At 40.5% G+C, this 20,208-nt stretch overlaps 1 protein-coding gene across 1 annotated transcript; it reads right to left on the reverse strand.

Annotated features, from left to right (window-relative positions):
- Positions 1 to 953: 953 nt before the first annotated feature.
- dtl (denticleless E3 ubiquitin protein ligase homolog (Drosophila)) lies at positions 954 to 20,200 on the reverse strand. Its single transcript, XM_067988946.1, has 15 exons — positions 20,136 to 20,200; positions 17,914 to 18,036; positions 17,102 to 17,200; positions 15,405 to 15,466; positions 15,188 to 15,308; positions 15,038 to 15,103; positions 12,491 to 12,606; positions 12,272 to 12,345; positions 10,826 to 10,929; positions 10,283 to 10,387; positions 8,676 to 8,788; positions 6,182 to 6,271; positions 5,150 to 5,264; positions 3,380 to 4,221; positions 954 to 2,423 (listed from the first exon to the last, which is right to left on the reverse strand). Exons 1-15 carry the CDS (start codon positions 20,182 to 20,184, stop codon positions 2,367 to 2,369), a joined length of 2,136 nt encoding a protein of 711 aa, XP_067845047.1. The 5' UTR covers positions 20,185 to 20,200; the 3' UTR covers positions 954 to 2,366.
- Between the last annotated feature and the right edge of the window lie 8 nt (positions 20,201 to 20,208).

The raw sequence follows: 20,208 nt of genomic DNA on the forward strand, positions 1-20,208 counted from the left end.
GAAAAGCTTCCTGCTTCGATGTCGATTGGGAAAGAGATGTAGCTGTTCCCCCTGGTTTAGAGAGCCTCAGTGACCCTCCCTGTAACAATGGTGATCAGAAAACTGGGAGATGTCACCTGCTGCAGCCCACAAGTGAAAATTATTATTTTTTTTAAATCATTGCCCTTGTGTAAATTTTGAACATGCATCAGATTCCTCCTTAATCTGCTCAGCTCCAGTAAATGTAGCCCTAGTTGTGATTTTTTTAATATAGTCTCATCATAATTGTATCATTGCCATTCTAGTGAATCTAAATTGCATCTTTTTTGCAGTTCTGATATCCTTTCTATAATGGGCCATCCAAAGCTGCACACAATACTTTAACGAAGGCCCAATCAATGTCTTGTAGAGATTCATCATTGCTTCCTTGTTTTTGATGTAAAACAAAAAGAATTTAATCAACTATGTAGTATTGAAACATTCAGTACTATGATTCACGAGCATTATAAAATGGACAACGCATTACATACTTTAAGAACATAAGAAATAGGAGCAGGAGTAGGTCATACGGCCCCTCGAGCATGCTCCGCCATTCAATAAGATCATGGCTGATTTTCAACCTCAACTCCACTTTCCCACTTGATCCCCATATCGATCTCAGCCTTGAATATACTCAACGACGCAGCAGCCACAGCACTCTGGGGTACAGAATTCCAAAGATTCATAAACCTCAGTGAAGAAATGTTTTCTCATCTCAGTCCTAAATGACCGACCCCTTATCCTGAGACTATGACTCCTAGTTCTAGACTTTCCAGACAAGGGAAACAGCCTCTCAGCATCTACCCTGTCTCGCCCTCTCAGAATCTTATGTTTCAATGAGATCACCTTTCATTCTTCTAAACTTTTAGAAGGGTAGAAATTTACCCAACTTTATGGAGGAAGAGATCAATTAATACCTTGCAATTAGAGGGTCAATACATTCTGCAACTTTAATTCCCAAATTCAAATAAAACATTTACATTATACAAAATTGTACTATATATCCTGATCAGAAACTGCCCAGTAAACTACTGCAGACAATGCAATGATAACTTTGAGTCACAACACTTTACAGCATCAGTAAGTTAACACTGACATCATTGATGTCAATCTATCAGTTACTATCATAATTTGTAAAACCAACCATAAAAGTTATCAAACATAAGCCACATTATGAAAGACTATAGCACACCTGCAAATGGTAAAACCCCATGAATTCGTATTGCATTAGTTCTGATTGTGTTGATATTGGAAAGCTAAGAGTTTGGGTCTGAGGAACGGCAGGGAGCTTATATTGCTTATTGTAAATAAACCACTGCTTTGGCTTAGGAGATCATCAATATTCTTCCATAATGTCATTTTGTTATGCGATATCGTGATTATACAGTTTTAAACACACAAAAAACTATTATACATTCCTTGCAACTGAGCCTTTTAGCTTCATACACATTTCTGTAATAAAAAGTCTTAATGCATTTTCAAAGTATAAACAAATGGTAGAATCTATAATCACTATGCAAATAAGTTAGTTCTAAGCTGTGTGATTGTGTCCAGGTTTGTATCGGAACAAAATCTGATTTGCTCACAGCGAGGGAACAACAAATATGTTGAAATACGTGGAGCAAAGTTTCAAAACGGACCAGTAACACAACCAGGATCCATATTTATAGTTTATATACATAGGTGCAACATGGTGCCTTTTAAAGGTAGAATGACATTTTGAAGGAAGAGTAAAATGCTCTAAGATACTGTTTAAAAATCAAATAAAATTCAAGTGGAATCTCATCCTTTGATAAGTCAAGTAACCAAAGTCAATACAATAAACCAAGTGATTAGTTCAGTGCTCAAACCTTTGATTACTTAAATACAGGTGTTTTCTTCTAGCTTGTAGTCCTTCCTTATTTTCTCTAACTGCTCGTTTCCCAACATTACAAAATGAGCAGTATTTGGCACAGCTGGCACCTCTCAGTGCTCTATGCACACACTTAAGTATGCACTGGTCTCCTCTGTACATGAACCAACACAAGACACAAACCTTGGATCTGTAGTAGGGAGCTGCATTGCTAGTACATAAATTGTCACCAGAATTTGAATTAGTTATCCAGGTTTTTTTGATTGGGGAACAAGGGATAAAGGAGTGAACAAAGGTTAAAAAGTTTTTTTTTTAAAAAAAGAAAAACGTTAACCCAGTTTCACTGGCAAACTAATTGAAACCAGATACCATCACAGATGGCACAGACAGGAAACACTGCACAATGAAGACAAGAAGTGTTCCATCTCAAGAGGAGTGCTGCGACCTCAGAATGCAGCATTAATTTAAGTCAATAATTCCCAGCAGTACAATACAGTCAGTCAGTCGACTTCCGCTGAAAATATGAAGAGATCTTGCGCATTGAAGCTGGAGTCTGTAGAACAAAAAAAAAGTTATGTGAACTTTGCCGCACAAGCAACAACTTTTTGGGATACTAACATTGTGTACATGGAAGGGAAACCAACACACACCTGTTTCTTGTTTTAGTCGCCAGTTTAAAGTGCTAATGGCATCAGAGAATTGATTTGACTTAGGTAAGGCATACAAGGGAGCTTAACGGTCAGCAGTCATTGACCCGGGGGAGCTTAACGGTCAGCAGTCATCGACCCGGGGAGCTTAACGGTCAGCAGTCATCGACCCGGGGAGCTTAACGGTGGTAAGATTCAAACAACAATCACGCCATATTTTACCCAAAAAGAAATAATAGTAAATCCCTGTAGTACATACACAAATGAAATCAAACATTATTCAGCACCTGGTGGATGTTATGAATACATACCAGAAATCTTCCCCATTAGTCATTTTCTCTTTTCTCTGGGGGGGGGGGCGGGGGAATATTGAAATACAATTTACATAAACAATCCAAGCTAATTCTCTGAATGAGTGACACATCAGAAACAAAATAGGTGTTCAATTATTTTATAAGTTTGATTTTTTATAAAGGGATATTAATAGGGATTCTAAAATTTAATGCATAAAATTAAGAGATTAAACCTATAAGAGAGCATTCAGAAAGGAGCATCACTACAGAGGGTGTGAAATATGGATGCACAAAGGAGGTATTTCCCCCATGACTTTCAGGAAGCATGGTTACTAAGTTAAGAGTTTAAAATAACAAACCGAACACCCCCTAGAAACGAAAGCAACTGCAATTTTTGAAAGTTAATCAAAGCCAAAAGCCTGATTTGAACATTGGTAGCCCTGTAACTCAGGATCTATGGCTCTGTTTATGAAGTTTATTTCATAATCACTATTTCATCGGCAATATTTTTCATTTCAAGACAGCAGTGACCATTATAACCTAGTACACAGCGTTAGTCAACTACTTACTGGTGAACCTGTTGCATTCCTTTCTTCCTTTTTCTTTACAACTGGACTCCGTAAGGCTGTAGGACTGTTGCATGATCTCCCCATCCTAACGCCCATTTCAAGTTTCTGTTTCTCCCCCATTTCTGCAAGCCAGTTTGTTTTTTGAGGAGAGCTGTTTTCTTTGTCTAGGATCTCAGGTCTCTGCCTGTATTGGAGCTTGCAGGAAGAGGAAGCTTCCAGGCCTGGACTGGGGAAAGGGCTTGCCAGAGGAAAGTTTTCCCCAGAGTTGCATTCACAGCTTTTCATCCCTTTATCTTCCGTACTTTCAATGGATGAGTTTTTCCTATTATGCTCCTCTGAGCAGCAGATATCAACTTTACATCTTTTAGAAACGGGACTGAGTTCTGCTGCAAAAGTGCAGTCTTCATTTTTACTATGATTCATTATTGACCCACCACTGGTGTCCAATCTCCTTTTAACTTTCTTCTCTGAAACCTGGATGCTTATAGCTGCTGAGACATTTTTTGATTGACTTTGTCCAACTGGGCCCAGCACCATCCTGGGTGAAGTATTGGGGGCACCAGAGAGAGAGGTAGGAGTGCTGGGGCTCTTAACCATCCATTTCTTTATCGACATTTTCCCAGAGGCAGAATTTGGTGAAGTAGAACTTGACTGAGCTAGCTGATGTGGTGTACAATTCTTGGCAAAGGAACTCTGAGTCACAGAGGTGGGTGTGCTGGAAGAGAGAGGCAGGTCTCCAGTGACACTGGGGGCACATGCAGCTTGCTGTGGCGATAGCAGAATGGGACCTTCCATCTTTGATGCTTTGAGAGGAGTATTGTGTATTGACCTAATGACAGCATCTGTTAAAAGCAAGAGGTTAAAACTTACTAAGATTCACAACATTCAAAATTAATATAGCAACTGTCAGTGAAAGTTGTTAATTTATAATTTCTGCAGGCAGCATTGCCATATTAGAGAAAGTATCCTGGAATCTACCTGTAGGTACATAAACAGGCTTCATGTTTGTACAATCTTGTGCAAAGTGCCTGCAAAATGTGTCTTCACTGGCACACCAGTTCATAACAAAACTCCAATTTGTTTAAAGACTTATTTTATCCCATTCTATATTCCTATACATTGCTGAGCACAACACAGCAAGTTACACTGACCAGTCCCGATTACAAGTTGATTAGTTCACACATGGTGCATTTCTACTCAGCTGATCATGTCAAGTACTTCCCCCTCCATCATGTCAGATAGTCACCTAAATACATTACAATCAGCAGCTACAGGACTCAAAACCTGGATCATCTTCACTCTGAGATGCTCATTATGTTGCTCAATGGCCCATGAATATATTTAATAGTAGATAAAGGAATATATTAATAATGTATTTTCTGAAGTAAAAACATACAAAATGGAAAAGTACAGCAGGTCAAGCAGCATCTGAAGGAGAAAGGCAGGTTAAATGTTTTGGGTATAATGCTTTTGTGTGTTCTGAAAGGTCACTGCCAAAACATTAACCTAGTTTTCTCTTTCACCTGCTGTGTGTTACCAGTTGTTTCTATTTTTAGAAGTAAGAAAACATTGTTTTGTTTAGCATAAACTGCCCAAGAATAGAGAGAATTTATCATCCAGTCAATGTTCTTTTTATAGTATAAGACTGAACAATTGAATGTTGCAGCTCTGTAGTAATGTATATACAGGTCAAATCATGCTATAATAGTACACAAGACAAAAGGCTAAGTTATGTAATCGAGACTTTAGTGGGTCCAATATCAATTTTACCTTTCTCCAACTGCTTCTTCTGGCGTGCACACCCCACCAAATCTGACCTTGCCACACCCATTTTTCGATCAAGACGCCAAATTCGAACAGTATTATCATCAGAACAAGTGGCAATCTAAAGGAGAAGACGGAGACAAAGAAATTAGAACTCCAAAATCACAAATGCTAGCAGCTTTGTGATGGATAGATTTACAGGAGGGGTTTTGTGCAGAGGGTGCTCTTTTGAGAAGAAAACTAAATTTATTTGTGCATCTGAGAGCCTTACTTTAAATAATCTACCTTCATGTAGTTATACATTTTATCTTTTGGAATGTAAATCCTCTCCAGCCTTTGGGGGAAAAAACATTTACTAAAATAAGTCCACTGCTGAAAAAGCAAAATTATAGAATGGTCACCCAAGATAATTACATTTCCTTAAAGATCAGATTAAAGATGCATATACAAACCCTGCTTCCTCCAGACATGATTCAAGTACACTTTGGGAGTTTAATTTAGTGGTACATATTAAGATTCTTATTTTGGAGTGGTAAGGATTAGTTGATCACAGCGCACAACAGCAGCACATTTTTGGTGCAATTTAGCAGGATTGCTTAGCTTTTCTAGACCACCCTCTATTAGTTCAAATACGAGCCAACCAACTCATTAATCTGCGTAACTGTGTTGTAAAATCAAAGAGCAATCAGGGCCAGTCTGAAGTATGTATTTAAAAAAATTAGTTACACAGTTAACAGAAATAAAAAGATTCAATTTCTCAAAACAAATGGAATGAATATTCATGGATCATGTATTCGTGCTGATGATTTAAAATGAAAATGGTTGCTTCAATTAAGAAGAATTTCCACTGTTCCTCCTTGGGTAAGTTCCCAAGCAGCACAGCTGATTAACCAGTTGTCCTTTTTATAAGGACAATTTGGTCAGCGTCAGCATAGTGACAGACTTCACTCAACAATCTGGGACAAACAAGTAGATTCTATGCCAAATTGACAAGTGATCTCCCCTTTGAACAGATCCCAAGCACACATGCTGACTGACCTTTGTGAAGTCTGAAGGGCACCAGGACACGGAAGTCACCTCTTGGGAGTGCCCCTGGAGCACTGTTTGAGGATGAAGAGGATCAGAGACCTGAAATAACAAGGAATTGGGAAAAAATTAATTTGCATTAAAGCTAGATAATTCAACAAGCCAAACATCATCTGCTGCAATGTAGCATCATGTTCAGCTTGATTAAGCCTCACTGATGCAATTATAAATCCCAGATTGTATTCAGGTGAGAGAAAGTCACAAGTGGCCCAAGTTCCAATGATAGTGCTGCAATTCAGACTCAAATTATTATTGTGAAGTTGTGATGAGTGTGCGCACAGTCACTATAATTAGTGTGGCACTACAACCCTTTGACACCAATCTAGATCGGACACTGCCAAACTGGCTCCAAAGCAGATTGGGATGTCGGGGCAGTTCTTGATACATTAGTGTAGTCTAAATTTTAGTGATAAGATGGCATTTCTTACCTCAAACATCCCTCACCTTAACAGAATAGGCTCATTTGGTCAGTTTGTGCTCACGCAAGTTCACCCACTTTCAGCAGATGATGAAAAGATATGAGTAACAAGGGGTTCTGGAAACTATCCTACCCATCATCAAAGGAGATTACAGGGCAGCTTGGAGCCGATCTCTTGTGGAGAAAAGGTTTCCTGCTCACCCATTTTACTCCGGAACTGCACAACCCACTGGATGCGGCTGTGATGAGTTCTTAATTTGTGCTATCTCCTCTTTCCCCTTCTCCGTCTCTGAAGGTAGTGACTCATGTGGTGCAATTCAATAGATAGCCCAATGAAACCTTCATTGTGACCTTAAATAGTGAGGTTAAGCTATTTAATCATGGAAGGCATCACAACTAAGCTCAATCCTGTTCTCATCCAATGTATATGCAATAACTTTCCAGCAGAAGTTACTGGCTAGCAATCAGGAGCAGCAACCCTGGCTGATTTTTCTACCTGCCTAGCCCAGATCCTGAGGCCAGCTACAACACTCCACTGCTGTCCCTGCTAGGATCAGCTAACGCAGCCTAGCCCAGATGCTGAGGCCAGCTACAACACTCCACTGCTGTCCCTGCTAGGATCAGCTAACGCAGCATAGATCAGGGATCAAACCAGGGTGCTTTCTGGTTTGTATGGCTCAGTATCTCACCTCAATGCACTTATCCATTGAGCTCTCAGCGGAGCCCAGAAGATGCTGGTTAAATGGATTCCTGCGCAGCACAGAATAGCTGTTATCATTTCAACGTGGAGTCACGTTGTCCAAGACTGAAATGAATTGTATGCTGTGTCAGCTGAGGGACAATTGCTGAAGATGAACGCAGTAGTATAGATTTGAAAGACTCACTCTCCTGCTGAAACAGGCAGCTCTGAGCCGGAGGAAATCATTACAAATGAGTCAACTCCATAAATCTCATTTTTCCCTTTCTCAGTCTTTCAAAAAAACAATCACAGGAATTCCTAACCTTATGCAAGAGTTCTGCAGGCTTTCAATTTCCTGATGAGTCATCCTCCATTTCAGCACTAACGCAGATGTGGCAGTTAATAGGTTGACTGTTACATTGAACTTAAACATTAAAAGCTACCAGGAAGATGTAGTTTTAGAGTGTTTGAGAGCTGGGCACAAGCTTTATTTACTGAGACACTGGAGCAATTTACTCAGAAAGTAAGACCCTGAACTTTAACCCAGGCTATACCAGCATTCAGTGAAGTAGTAATATTTAATCTCTGAAACCAAACATTCAATTTAGATCCTGAACTGAATGCAACCCATCCCAGGCTTATGCAGAAGAATAGTGGGTCTAGTCACATGCAACATCATAATAATCCACCCAATTCATTGGACCTTCTTACTGAACATTCCTAGCCAGGATTCCTGGTCTATACAGGTAGCTGACCTGATTACTGCCAGGGTGGCAGCAGGGACACTATAATGAACCGCAGCATCTCTAGGCTTAGGAGGGGGAGGGAGCAGGAAAATGACAAGTTTCCCATTCTTGATTATGATTTAGTAGTTCCTGCTGGAAATGAAAGTGTGTGCATGCATTGGGTGACGGTAGGATCAGGCTTGACTATGGTGCCACTGGTTTCCTCCCCCTTCCCTGCAATTGGATGAATAACTTGCTGACAAGCATCACACATGAAGATTGAGCATTTAGGTGAGGTAGAGTGAGGTCAACCAAACCTTGTGGCAGCATGAGTGAGCACATTCAGGAAAGCAGAAAATTGAAGAGGCAGAAATGTATTTTTTTTTAATTCAAGGAAACTGGTATCTTGTGGCTTATAGTAACTCAATGCAATTTATTTGCTTTCAGCACATATATACCATGGTCAAGAAGGGGGCAGGGAAGAGAAGCTTTTTACTGCGACACTGGATTGTAGTAACGGCTTGGTGTGAAGTGCTTTTAGATGCAGATTGAAGAGTATAGTATTACCAGGCACTTTGGCTTGGTGCTCCTGCTTCCACTTCTAACTGCATGGCAGTCACTCACCTTCCAGATATAAGCGTTATGGTCAGTGGACCCACTGAGGAGGAACTGATCGTCCAAACTAAGACTGGCCTTAATATAGAAGGTGGAGTTCTGGTGACCACAGAAGGTTGCCACTATACAAAACACAAAGAGAAGAGCAATAGTGAAAGGAGGATGAAGAAATGCAACAAATTAAGATCTGACCTGGGCTTGGTGGAACTTACTGCCAGATTTTAGGTCTTAAAATGTTGGAAATTTTAAAAACATGCAAAGAGTAGGTCAAGAACCTCAAGAATGATAATGTTATTATTTCTTTATTTTTATTCCCCATTAGTTTGCGTTCTGCCTCAATGGTATAAAGTCTCTAATTATTTTCTTGACCCTGAACTTGGTGGTAAATGGAACAAGTTACATTTGGGTAAAACGAAGATGTCAGTACAAGCGGAGTCAAATTTTGACATTCTAGGAATGTACAGTATATTAGAGTGCATTGAGCTGTGCCCAGATTTCCTCAACAGGTACGTTCTAATCTCATGCAATGCAGTCAAGGCAAATTAAGCTTTTCACAGGGAATGTGGGTTTACAAAATGTAGTCCTTCTCACTGGGGAGGATCTTGCAAACTTTAATGTAGTCAGCTAAAGGGCAAATCTCCAGCTTATTCCCTCAGCCAGGGAAGTACACTAGACATAGGGAGAACTCAGGAAAGGCAAGTTTAAAAAAAAACTCCCTGTAGACTTGCTTCATGTTCCACCACCTCAGTTATCACTTTAGAAAATTGTTTCTCCTACCGATCAAGAATCTAAGGTTGTAAGGTAGGTGGACGTAAAAGATCCCACTTTTCAAAGAAGAGCAGAGGGGTTCGCCCAGTGTCCTGGTCAACTTTTATCCGTCAACCAACATCACTAAAACAGATTATCTGCTGATTTATCTCAATGCTGTACGTGGGACCTTGCTGTGCGTTAATTGGCTGTAACGTTTCCCTACACTTCAAAAGTATTTAATTGGCTGTAAAGCACTATGTGACATCCTGAGGTCATGAAATGCGCCGTACAAATGCAAGTCCTTCTTTCTTTTGCATTCACATTACAACTGTCATCTTGGTGCGCAACAGTTTCACTTTGCATCAATGATAGCATTGTAGTGCAAATCCTAAGTTAGTGCCCAAACTGAGTCCTGAGTGAAACTCCTCCTGCTGAAAAAGAGAGTCTCACTCTCCTTTCATCAGCTTGGACCCGGACTCCAAATTTATATTATAAGTTCTCAGCTTTGCACCAATGCTGTTGTAGTGTAAATGCAGCTTATTTATTAATGAGCTAAGTGTGTATGCATCAGAATCTTTAAGCAGGGCCTACAATAGGGTTGTGGACATAATAAATCACAATAATAGCATCTATATAGCACCTTCCACATCAAAAGATCTCAAAACACTTTACATAATTACTTTTTAAAGTGTAGGCAAGTTGGAAACATTAAAGGATACAAATATGGATTTCATTTAAAAAATAATCTAGTTCAGATTTTAAAAAGTGCTGGTTGATAGAAAAAAGAAACAATGGAAAAATTAACATATTCATACATTACGGCCACAAGTGGAACCTCACCACAAGTATAACAGTCCCTTAGTTACCTGGTACAGTTTTCAGGCCAGTCACATTGAACATGTAAATGTTATCGTCAGTGCAGTTTGCAAAAAGATTGGCGCCTTTTGAGTCCAAGACAAGGCTGGAGTATCCTACAGTGAAGAAATTGAAATCCCAAATCATTTTAGGTTACGGTTTAAAAATCTGATTTATACACAGCCAAAAACTAATTGTACTATAACTGAATCAACTAATGCTTACACACAATCCAAGGGCCTAAGCACAAGCATTCTAAACAATTCTGTTAGGCCTTAGAAATGACATAGATAAACTAGTTACGGTCCTCTATATTTCTACATTCAGAACAGGACATGACAGTTTTAAATATTCAGAGTCTCAGGACAGTACTCCAGTATTTTACTTTTGCAGTACTAGCTTACTACTACCACTATTTGAATGATGACACCTGGTCAGAATAGGTCCTGCACCATTTCCTCTGCTCCTTCAGGGGAATAATGCTGCATTCAAATTAAATGCCAGATTCACACCAGTGAATCCTCACCCATCTCCTACAGTAAAAGAATATGCACCTAGCTTCCGTGTGCTGGTTCCTGGATAAGGGAAGGACTGGACTGGCACAGGATCTTGGTGATGAATGGTGTAGTTCTTCCTCAAATCCCACATTTTGATGACACTGGAAAATAAATAAGACCCATATTTACATACAGGATAGTCATTGAATAAATGCTCTAAATAAATGTCAGCCATGGCTCAGTGACAGCTCTCTCGCCTGAGTCAGAAAGTCGTGGGTTCAAGTCCCACTCCAGAGACTTGAGCACACAATCTGGGCCGATTTCAATGCAGTACTGAGGGAGTGCTGCACTGTTGGACTTTCAGATGAGACGTTTCCCCGACGCCTCATCTGCCCTCTCAGGTGGACATTAAAGATCCCATAGCACTATGAGGAAGAGCAAGGGAGTTCTCCCAGTGACCCGGCCAACATTTATCCTTCTGCCAACACCACCAAAAACAGATGATCTGGTAATTGATCTAATTGTTTAGATTTGCCCCCAATGATCAGACGTATCATTCGACCCCTGCACCACGCACTTGGCACTGCCTTACCCCCCTCCCCAGCAAATGCACACAGCTATGTGGAAGAAACCACCCCAGTCCACACTTGGTATCCCCGCACCGAGCAGAAATATAGTGGATGCCCCCCTCCCTGCTGACCAGTGCATTGGTGTTTGGAGCCAGCTTTCTCCTCACCCCACAATGACCATGCTTTTGGCGATCAAAGCCTACTCACCTAAGCTGAGCACCTCTCCACATACCCTACACGAACCATTACTTCGGTGATCAGTGCCCACACCCCTCTAACAACTACACCCCTCCCCATCCATCAAGCATTGTTTTGGTGACTGGAAATCAGCCTCCTCACCAAAGCACATCTCAACCCACCCTCCCACCGAGCATCATTTAGCTGACTGGAACCAATCTCTCCTATCCATTCTCCTCCTCATCTTTTTCTCTCCCTTTCCTCACTTTGCCACTCCCCTCACTCCCTCCTTCCTCCCACCCCCTTTCTTGGTCCAATTCCTTTTTCCCCGCCTTCTAACCCTGCTTGACCTGAAATCTGCATTTTATCTTGACAACCCGTGTATAACTCGACTAGTATATAAAAAAAACATGGAGGAAGACCTCCCTCCTTAGTCTTTTAATTGTATCCCGCACTTTTCAGCAAAGCTTTGGTATTCATTTTGAATGATAAGAGTGAATGGCAGGAGATTGAAGCGGTGGCCTAAAATAGAGCCAGCAGAATAAATATTTGATAAAACTGTGAGAGAGAGAAAAAGAGGAAAAGAAAGAGAAAAAAATAGAGAGAGAGATTAATTGAATTACCAGGAAGCTAGAAGAAATTTATTTTTAAAAAAAAGATAAATTGGCGTCGGGGAGAATGGGAGCTGCCCAGTGTAACAAGGCAATTGTTATTTCACTCGTTTGGCAACAAAGCTCCGATTCCAAGTTGCACTCACCCATCCACGGCCCCCGCAGAGATCAAAGTGTTCTCATCTCGAAAAATCACCACCGTTACACTCTGCTGAAAATCCTGTAGATAACAAGAGAAACAACTCAGCACATGCAATAATCCTGACCATTATGGTCAGGCGACTTTGGAAGCCCAGCCACTGAACAGACAGTGAGTGGAGCACCACCACAGATAGGTACAGAACTACTGTGAAAAGCAGTCATACCACAGAAGGAGCAAGTCCCCGCGCAGCCGGTCGTCGTTTTTTCTGTTTCGGAGGAGTCTGTTTGGCCTGCATATTGTGAGCACCAGTAATTTGCTTCACTTGTCTGTAAAATCCATCTAAACAGAAGCAAGAAGCCTATGAGTAACCTTCAGACTTAGCATATAGTCCATCCCCTCCAGTTTTGTTCCCTACTCTTCTGGAGGAACTCATTTGCCCAAATGGCTACTCTTCATGCCTGAAGCTAGACAGTTAGAATCAGCAGTCTCTTAGACCCAGGCAAGGGGGCTGGTGGGGAGGGCAGGGGAAGAAAGAGAACATCACAACCAAACCACAGAAAGGCAGTATCTCGACTACCTCACCTGAGATCCGGGACTCAACTTTATGTTCTGTATGGCTCAGTTCCACACTAATGTACTGTAGAATTATATAGCAGGGAACATTTTGTACATTAAAAAAGGCAACCTCCTGATCAGGGCCCCTGCCTTTTTTTAAAAAGTCAGAGAATTGTACTTTTAAACTTGTTTTAAATGTAATACATTTGTTTAAACAAGTACTGGTAACAACATTTGAGTACTGCTGTGAAGGAAGTGCCAAGTCTGACTGTACAAAAGAACTGACATTAGTAAATATACAGATATTATTGCAGCATGGCTTCAATGTTTGACCATTCAGCTCCCTTAAACAAGTCACTGACCTTTCCAGTCAATAAGCCAATGAGGTCAACATTTGCTCTTTAAAAATGAAAGACAGAACAAATCGAAAGAACATCAATCGGAATTGTTTGAAAACAATTTCTAAAATATTTTTCTGAATACAAGTACCGCTCAAAACGGTAAGAGCATATATGGCATCATGTTATGTACAGGTTAGTGTGCAGAAATTCCTTAGCAAAATGTAACAAAAACTTTTCAACTGTTTCAATTGTTTTTACTTTACACCAAGGCACAACTTTGTTTGATGTCACTTTCCTCTTATTAAGGAATTTTTCAATAATCTGACAACATAATCAGTTGACATTTCAGTCTGAACACCAAGGACTGCGGAAGTGCTGGAATCACCGATGTATTCCACAATATATTAAGTTATGCGTGCATCATTAAGCACCTCAGTAATGCATCCAAAAGGGGAGGCAAAAACCTGCCACCAAAAGCTGTCGATCAGTGACTAATTTTGTTACAACGTGTGCAAAAATGAAATAGAGGAGGACGAAAGGAAGAACCTGCACTCTACTCACAGGGAACACTGGTTTAAAAAAGTACTTAGGTCATAGAATCATACAGCACAGAAAGAGGCCTTTCGACCCATCGTGCCTGTGCCAGCTCTATGAAAAGAGCGATCCAATTAGTCCCACTCTTTGTCCATTTTTCTTTACATAAAACAGACCGCATGAACCAAAAAACTCTGCAATCCACAAGCGTTGCACAGTACATTACGCGATGTAGAGACCACAAGGAGTAAATTGCAATTCTCTGATGTACAACAGGGTGATTTCATGACATTTTATAATGTTCTTAAAAGGGTGTTGAGAAGTGTTCTTTTCAGACAAGACATATTATTGCAATGCAACACATTAATTGTCCTAGTTTACAAATGAAAAATTCAAGTTTTTAATTTGAATTTTACACGCAAGATTAAAGAGATTAGTTCAAAGGGAACAAAATGATCTCTCAGCCAATGTCAGCATCAGTCACTTCCAAGCCATGAATAACATAGCCAGGTGCAGACGAAAGCTCCTTCTAGCTTAATTTCCAACTTTAAAAAACACACCCCTACTGCATCAGAGAATTTTTTTCTCTTTCTCATACTAGCAATCCATATGGGGTTTTCTGAGGGAGCTTTGTGCTTGAATTAGAAACATTTTTGTGCCACACCCACTGCAAATTGGGTTCAGACTGTCAGAACTAATTTCAGATAAAACCCATACAGCCAGCCAAGAGTCCAAGAGGTAACTATCACAGGTTCAGAAAATCATTTACAGCGCTTTGTTGAAATGGCTACCCTCAAAATGCACATCTAGAATCGGAAGACCAGAAGGAACTGGATCTAGTCAGCAGTACTGTGACAGGGACCACCCTTTATTTAAGCCCACTGCTCTATTTTCAAGTGGGGCCTCAATTTCTCCAACTCTCCACCAGAACCCCACCGCCCCCCCCACACCCCATCTAAATTGGCAGGTACTGGAAAGGATTTGGTTGTGGGTGCCATTTTTCTAGCAAGAAGCTCGACTGCTTTTGAAGAGATTTCTAGTCTATCAGCAACTAACACTTGAGTAACCAGTGCACATATTCTAAAATTCCAATCTTAGTTGCAATATATCAGGGAGAGGATTCATTATTAATGTTCCCAGTTTCTCATGTGTACCTCACAGGGGCTGATTACATACTTTCAATGGTAGGGGCTTGGGAGAGGATGCACTGCAAAATGATGCAGATAAGACTCATGATTATGGGAGGAAATGAGGATAGGGTTAAACAAACAAAAAAAACATTTATGACCACAAAACACAGTGCATTGACATTTGGGACACTTTACAAAATACAGTCATACCTTTCTTACTGCAGCGAGTGTCCCACACCATTATATTGCCATCTCTTCCACCAGTGCAAAACACAGCTTTAATAAAGGGAGGAGATAAAATTAAAATCAGTTTTTCTTTATAAATAAAGCTCTACAAATTAAAACACTTAGATATGGTACCTTTTTCCTGCTTTCCAAATGCCACCGACTTGAGGCTACACTGGTGGCCTTTAAACGTGCCAAGGAGCTCACTCACTTTCACATCCCAGAGTTTTGCAGTCTGATCTCCTGAAGCGGTAACCTTCAAAAGACGTACGAATGATACAAATGTTAAACAGCACAATCGGCATACTCTACCTGCTAAAGGAATGTGCAAGGAAAACAAAAGAATACTTACTAATTTTGGCTCTCCAGGAACCCAAGCAAGGTCAAACACTGCATTGTTATGAGCCAACCACGCTGAAAACAGAAAAATCTAATTTAGAGAGTAGAGACAGTGTTGTCATTGGAATCTCAGTAAAACGGAATTGTGGGCAAAGACAACCTCCACTTAAACGACAAAAAAATCTAGATTTTTGTCCTCCCAGAATTAGCTTGTGTCTAGAGCTTTTTGAACTATACAACATTAGGGTGAAGTACTGGTGGTTACAGGTCTGTCACTGGTAGTGTCAATAATGGGAGTAATTCAAAGTGATGTTAAGAATTTTACCAAGAGCACTATCATATATGGGGGAGGGAAGAAGAGATTTCCACTGTTTGCTATTTATAGTTGTTATAAAGAATGCATTTAATATTTCACTTAATAATAAACAACAGTAATCTGTCCCTTAAAGTATACTAGTATCATTATGCTAAATAGGCTAAGGATCACCACAGTATGCAACAAGGACACTTTAAATGAAACTATAATGAAGATATCAGTTGGATAGTTTTTACCTTAAAGGTGAAATTATCAAAATCTCCAGGGGCTATTCTTAGCCACTGGTACTCCCTTAGTATTAGCAGAACAAATTACACCCTGGAGGCTGAGCACATATTTTATGTGTAAATGCTTCCTGTAAAAGAATGTATAAGGTTCTGCATTCAGCTGTTTACTGCTCATGAACCTAGCTGAGAGGGCGAGAAGATAATTTCTGCCCAATATTTACTCCAGGAATCATGTTGCAATGTAAGCATGGTAATGCAGGACAAAGGGGAGGGTTTGAAGCCCCTGTATCTTTGCCTGAGGCCGGTAGGTCATGCACCACTACTGAGCACAGATGCACCCAGTGCTATGGGAGGGGGGGGGGGGGGGCTGAGAAAACTGCTCCGTACCACTGTCTTGGTGCTGAGAGGGTGCTCCAAGATAAGGCTAATTTGTTGTTCTAAATGACTCCTTAAAACTGGACACAGGAAAAAAAAACTGTAGGTGGCAACTATATAAATGAACATTTTATTGCTTATAATGGTCATGAATGAAGCCATTTTTGGCTGCTGGACATTTTGGTTTTCTGGTATCATAGGCAGGTAATCTATATTTTTTCACCATCTATTTTGTAACACAGGAAGCAGGTTATCCCACTTTTTGAGCTGTATCTGCTCTACAATTGAACACACGTAATACGTGTATTCTACAGTGAAAATGGATCAAGATGATCCACAATTGATGTAGCCATACATGAACTGTGCAAGGAGTGGGGCATGATGGGTCAAAAGGCCTTTTCTCATTCTAAACTTGATGTTTTTAAAGCGTCCACATTATTCCTACCAGTATATTACAGCAATTAGATTTTGCATGCGAGGCTAGACCATTTTCATGAATTCTAAATGACATGTAGATTTAACTGAAGTGGGAAAAAAAATCTCACCATATATAGAACTACAACAGGGATTGAGCAGGGATCTAGAGAGAGCCTGTGAACAATAGAATACCATCACACTAAGAAGCACTGTCTCAGTTACTTCCTTACCAGTGTAACACAGATTTGTGTTTATAAAACAGTGATGAAATAATTTTCTAACTGAAACATTTAGTTTCTTGACATGACCAAGATTTAGATACACCCCTTTCTAAAATAAAATCCAGGAAAGCAAACAAATAAAATCTTGGCACACCTCGAAAAGTTGGGTCCCCCTTGTTGTGGCATTCTGTATCATACAGCCTGACTACACCTTCTTCATTCACTACTGCAAGAACCCGATGCAACTCCTCAGCTGTAAAGTAACCAGTAAAATCAGTCAGTGCATCAGCGACATCTTAATTTGCATACAGTCCTTTTCATATGGAAAACAATACTAAGTTACACAAAAGAAAACCAGGAAGGCATCTCCCAGTTTTGTATTAACATATATTAGGATTTCACTCCACCCCTTTTTGTCTTGGTACAATTTTATGCAGTGTCTTCCAGCTGGAAGGGCAGGGGTCAACTCCAGTGCCATCCAAAATATTTCCCAACTGAAGTGTGTACCTGAAAGAAATGACACCTTTGAGCCTTACAGCTGGAGAGTGAAGTGTCAGGCCAGCACAACAACTCAAACTATTCACCACACTTTGACTATCCAATTGGTTCACATGCATTGTTACTCAATGAAATCAAAGGAACTTGAATCACTGATGAATTTTAAATCAGATTATGTAGTTAATTCTGCCTCATTATCCCCATCACTACACCGAATAACATTTCAGAGGCACTAGTTGTTTGGTTTGGATACTCAGGTTGCAACTTCAGGTATGTGGCAGTCAAACTTGCAGCTTCCAACTACTAGAACTGCAAATTGAATTGAGACCCCAAACTAATGCCTACTCTCAACCATCTAAAGAGATGCAACAACTTTTAAATTAAAATTCATGAGATGCACTAAGTAAGCATGCAGTCAGTCTTTATTTCAAAATAATTTAATTACAAGTCCTGGATAGGGCAATTTACCTGTGGACCACAAGCAGCCAAAAGGAGGAACTGGTACCCCGAGGTCACCGTACGAAGTGTGCTCATCCTGTCGACTGCATTGGTAATATTGCAGCAAGGTCTCTAATGGGTAGCTGTGAGGCTCTAATAGGAAAGAGAAAATTATATTGAAACTGATGGAGAAGCAACAAACAATAAACAAATGTTTGAATAACTTAATACGCCTCATCTTTTCTATCAGATATCCCTCACATGCAAGTTTACAGCAGTGGGTACAGAGCTGAAGCACTAAGAAAACAGTATCCAAAAGAAAATTTGAAGATAAACTCTTTATCAAGTTATTGAGTTTTATTTTTGTTTGTCTTCACCCCCTCCACACAAATGTACTAGGAGTACAGTTCCAGAATTATCAGCCAGCCATCCTTCAGAGCTACACTCAAGTGGCCATTACTCATGCGTGAGCCTAAGGAGATATTAGGACAGGTGACCAAAAACTTGGTCAAAGAGATAGGTTTTAAGGAAAGTCTTGAAGGAGGAGAGAGAGGTAGAGAGGCAGAAAGGTTTAGGGAGGGAATTCCAAAGCTTAGGGTCTAGGCAACATGAATGTACGGTTGCCAATGGTGGAGCGATTAAAATCAGGGATGTACAAGAGGCCAGAATTGGAGGAGCACAGAGATCTCGGAGGGTTGTAGGGCTGGAGGAAGTTAGAGATAGGGAGGGGCAAGGCAATAGAGTGATTTGAAAACAAGGATGAGAATTTTAAAATCGAGGCGTTGCTGGACCAGGAGCCAATGTCGGTCAACGAGCACAGGGGTGATGGTGAATGGGACTTGGTGCGAGTTAGGTTACAGGCAGCACAGTTTTAGATGAGCTCAGGTTTATGGAGGGTGAAAGATGGGAGGCCGGCCAGCAGAGCATTGGAAAAATCAAGTCTAGAGGCAACAAAGGCACGGATGAAGGTTTCTGCAGCAGGTGAGCTGAGGCAAGGGTGGAGACAGGCGACGATACGGAGATGGAAGTAGGTGGTCTTGATGATGGAGCAAATGTGGTCGGATTCTCAACTCAGGGTCAACTAGGACGGCAAGGTTGCGAACGGTCTGGTTCAGCCTCAGACAGTGGCCAGGGAGAGGGATGGAGTCAGTAGTTAGGGAATGGAGTTTGTGGCCGAGACTAAAGACAATGGCTTCAGTTGTCCCAATATTTAGTTAGAGGAAATTTCTGTTCATCCAATACTGGATGTCGGACAAGCAGCGTGACAAATAATAGAGCACAGGAGGCCATTCAGCCCATCACGCCTGTGCCAGCTCTTTGAAAGGGCTATCCAATTAGTCCCAATCCCCTGCTCTTTCCCCATAGCCCTGCAAATTTTTCCTTTTCAAGTATATATCCAATTCCCTTTTGAAAGTTACAATTGAATCTGTTTCCACTACCCTTTCAGGCACTGCATTCCAAATCGTAACAACTCGCTGCGTTAAAAAAAATTCTCCTCAGATCCCCTCTGGTTCTTTTGCCAATGATCTTAAATCTGTGTCCTCTGGTTACCGACCTACTGCCAGTGGAAACTTTCTCCTTTTCAAAACCCCTCATAATTTTGAGCACCTCTATTAAATCTCACCTTAACCTTCCCTACTCAAGGAGAGAAGTCTCAGCTTCTCTAGTCTCTCCACATAGATTCCTCTAAACTTATTTTTTAGAAAGTATTTCCCTTTTTGCAGTAGGTTGAAATATACAATTTCCTAATACCGAGTAAAATCTAAAACTTATTGTCATCCTCCATTCAAATGGAATACATCTACAGCCTCGATCAAACTCATCCAGCCGAAAATACTCGATCCTGGTTATTTCACCAACTCCTCGCACAGTCAGAAAATAACTTTTTTCGTTTAAAGCCAGTAATAAAAGACCAATATCGTAAATGATTTTTTTAAAAAATGAAACACTGCAGTTATTGTAAACCTGCATACTGCAATATAGTTAGGCGGTTGCCTTGAATTTTACTGCCACATGCAGTTCAAGCAACTACGCTTCAGTAAGTTTGTGCCTTTGAAATTAATAATTGAAACACATGAAAGGTAAGTTTATTTCATACTCAATGTAACAAAACGCCCCAGGGCACTTGTGGAAACATTCTGATTGACAAAATATAAGCAAACACTGCTACAGAAAACATTACAAACACGGCCTGAAGTTTTTTTAAAAGCTATAACACCCCTTGATAGAATAACTCAAGAGCAATCTCTCACCCCGCTTTTTGTTGCAGACCCTGTTATTGAGCACAGCACGGAACAGCATCTTCGGGCAAGCGGTCCCTGGAAT

This window comes from Heptranchias perlo, chromosome 8 (genome assembly GCF_035084215.1).
Source record: "Heptranchias perlo isolate sHepPer1 chromosome 8, sHepPer1.hap1, whole genome shotgun sequence".
NCBI classification, from domain to species: Eukaryota; Metazoa; Chordata; class Chondrichthyes; order Hexanchiformes; family Hexanchidae; genus Heptranchias; species Heptranchias perlo.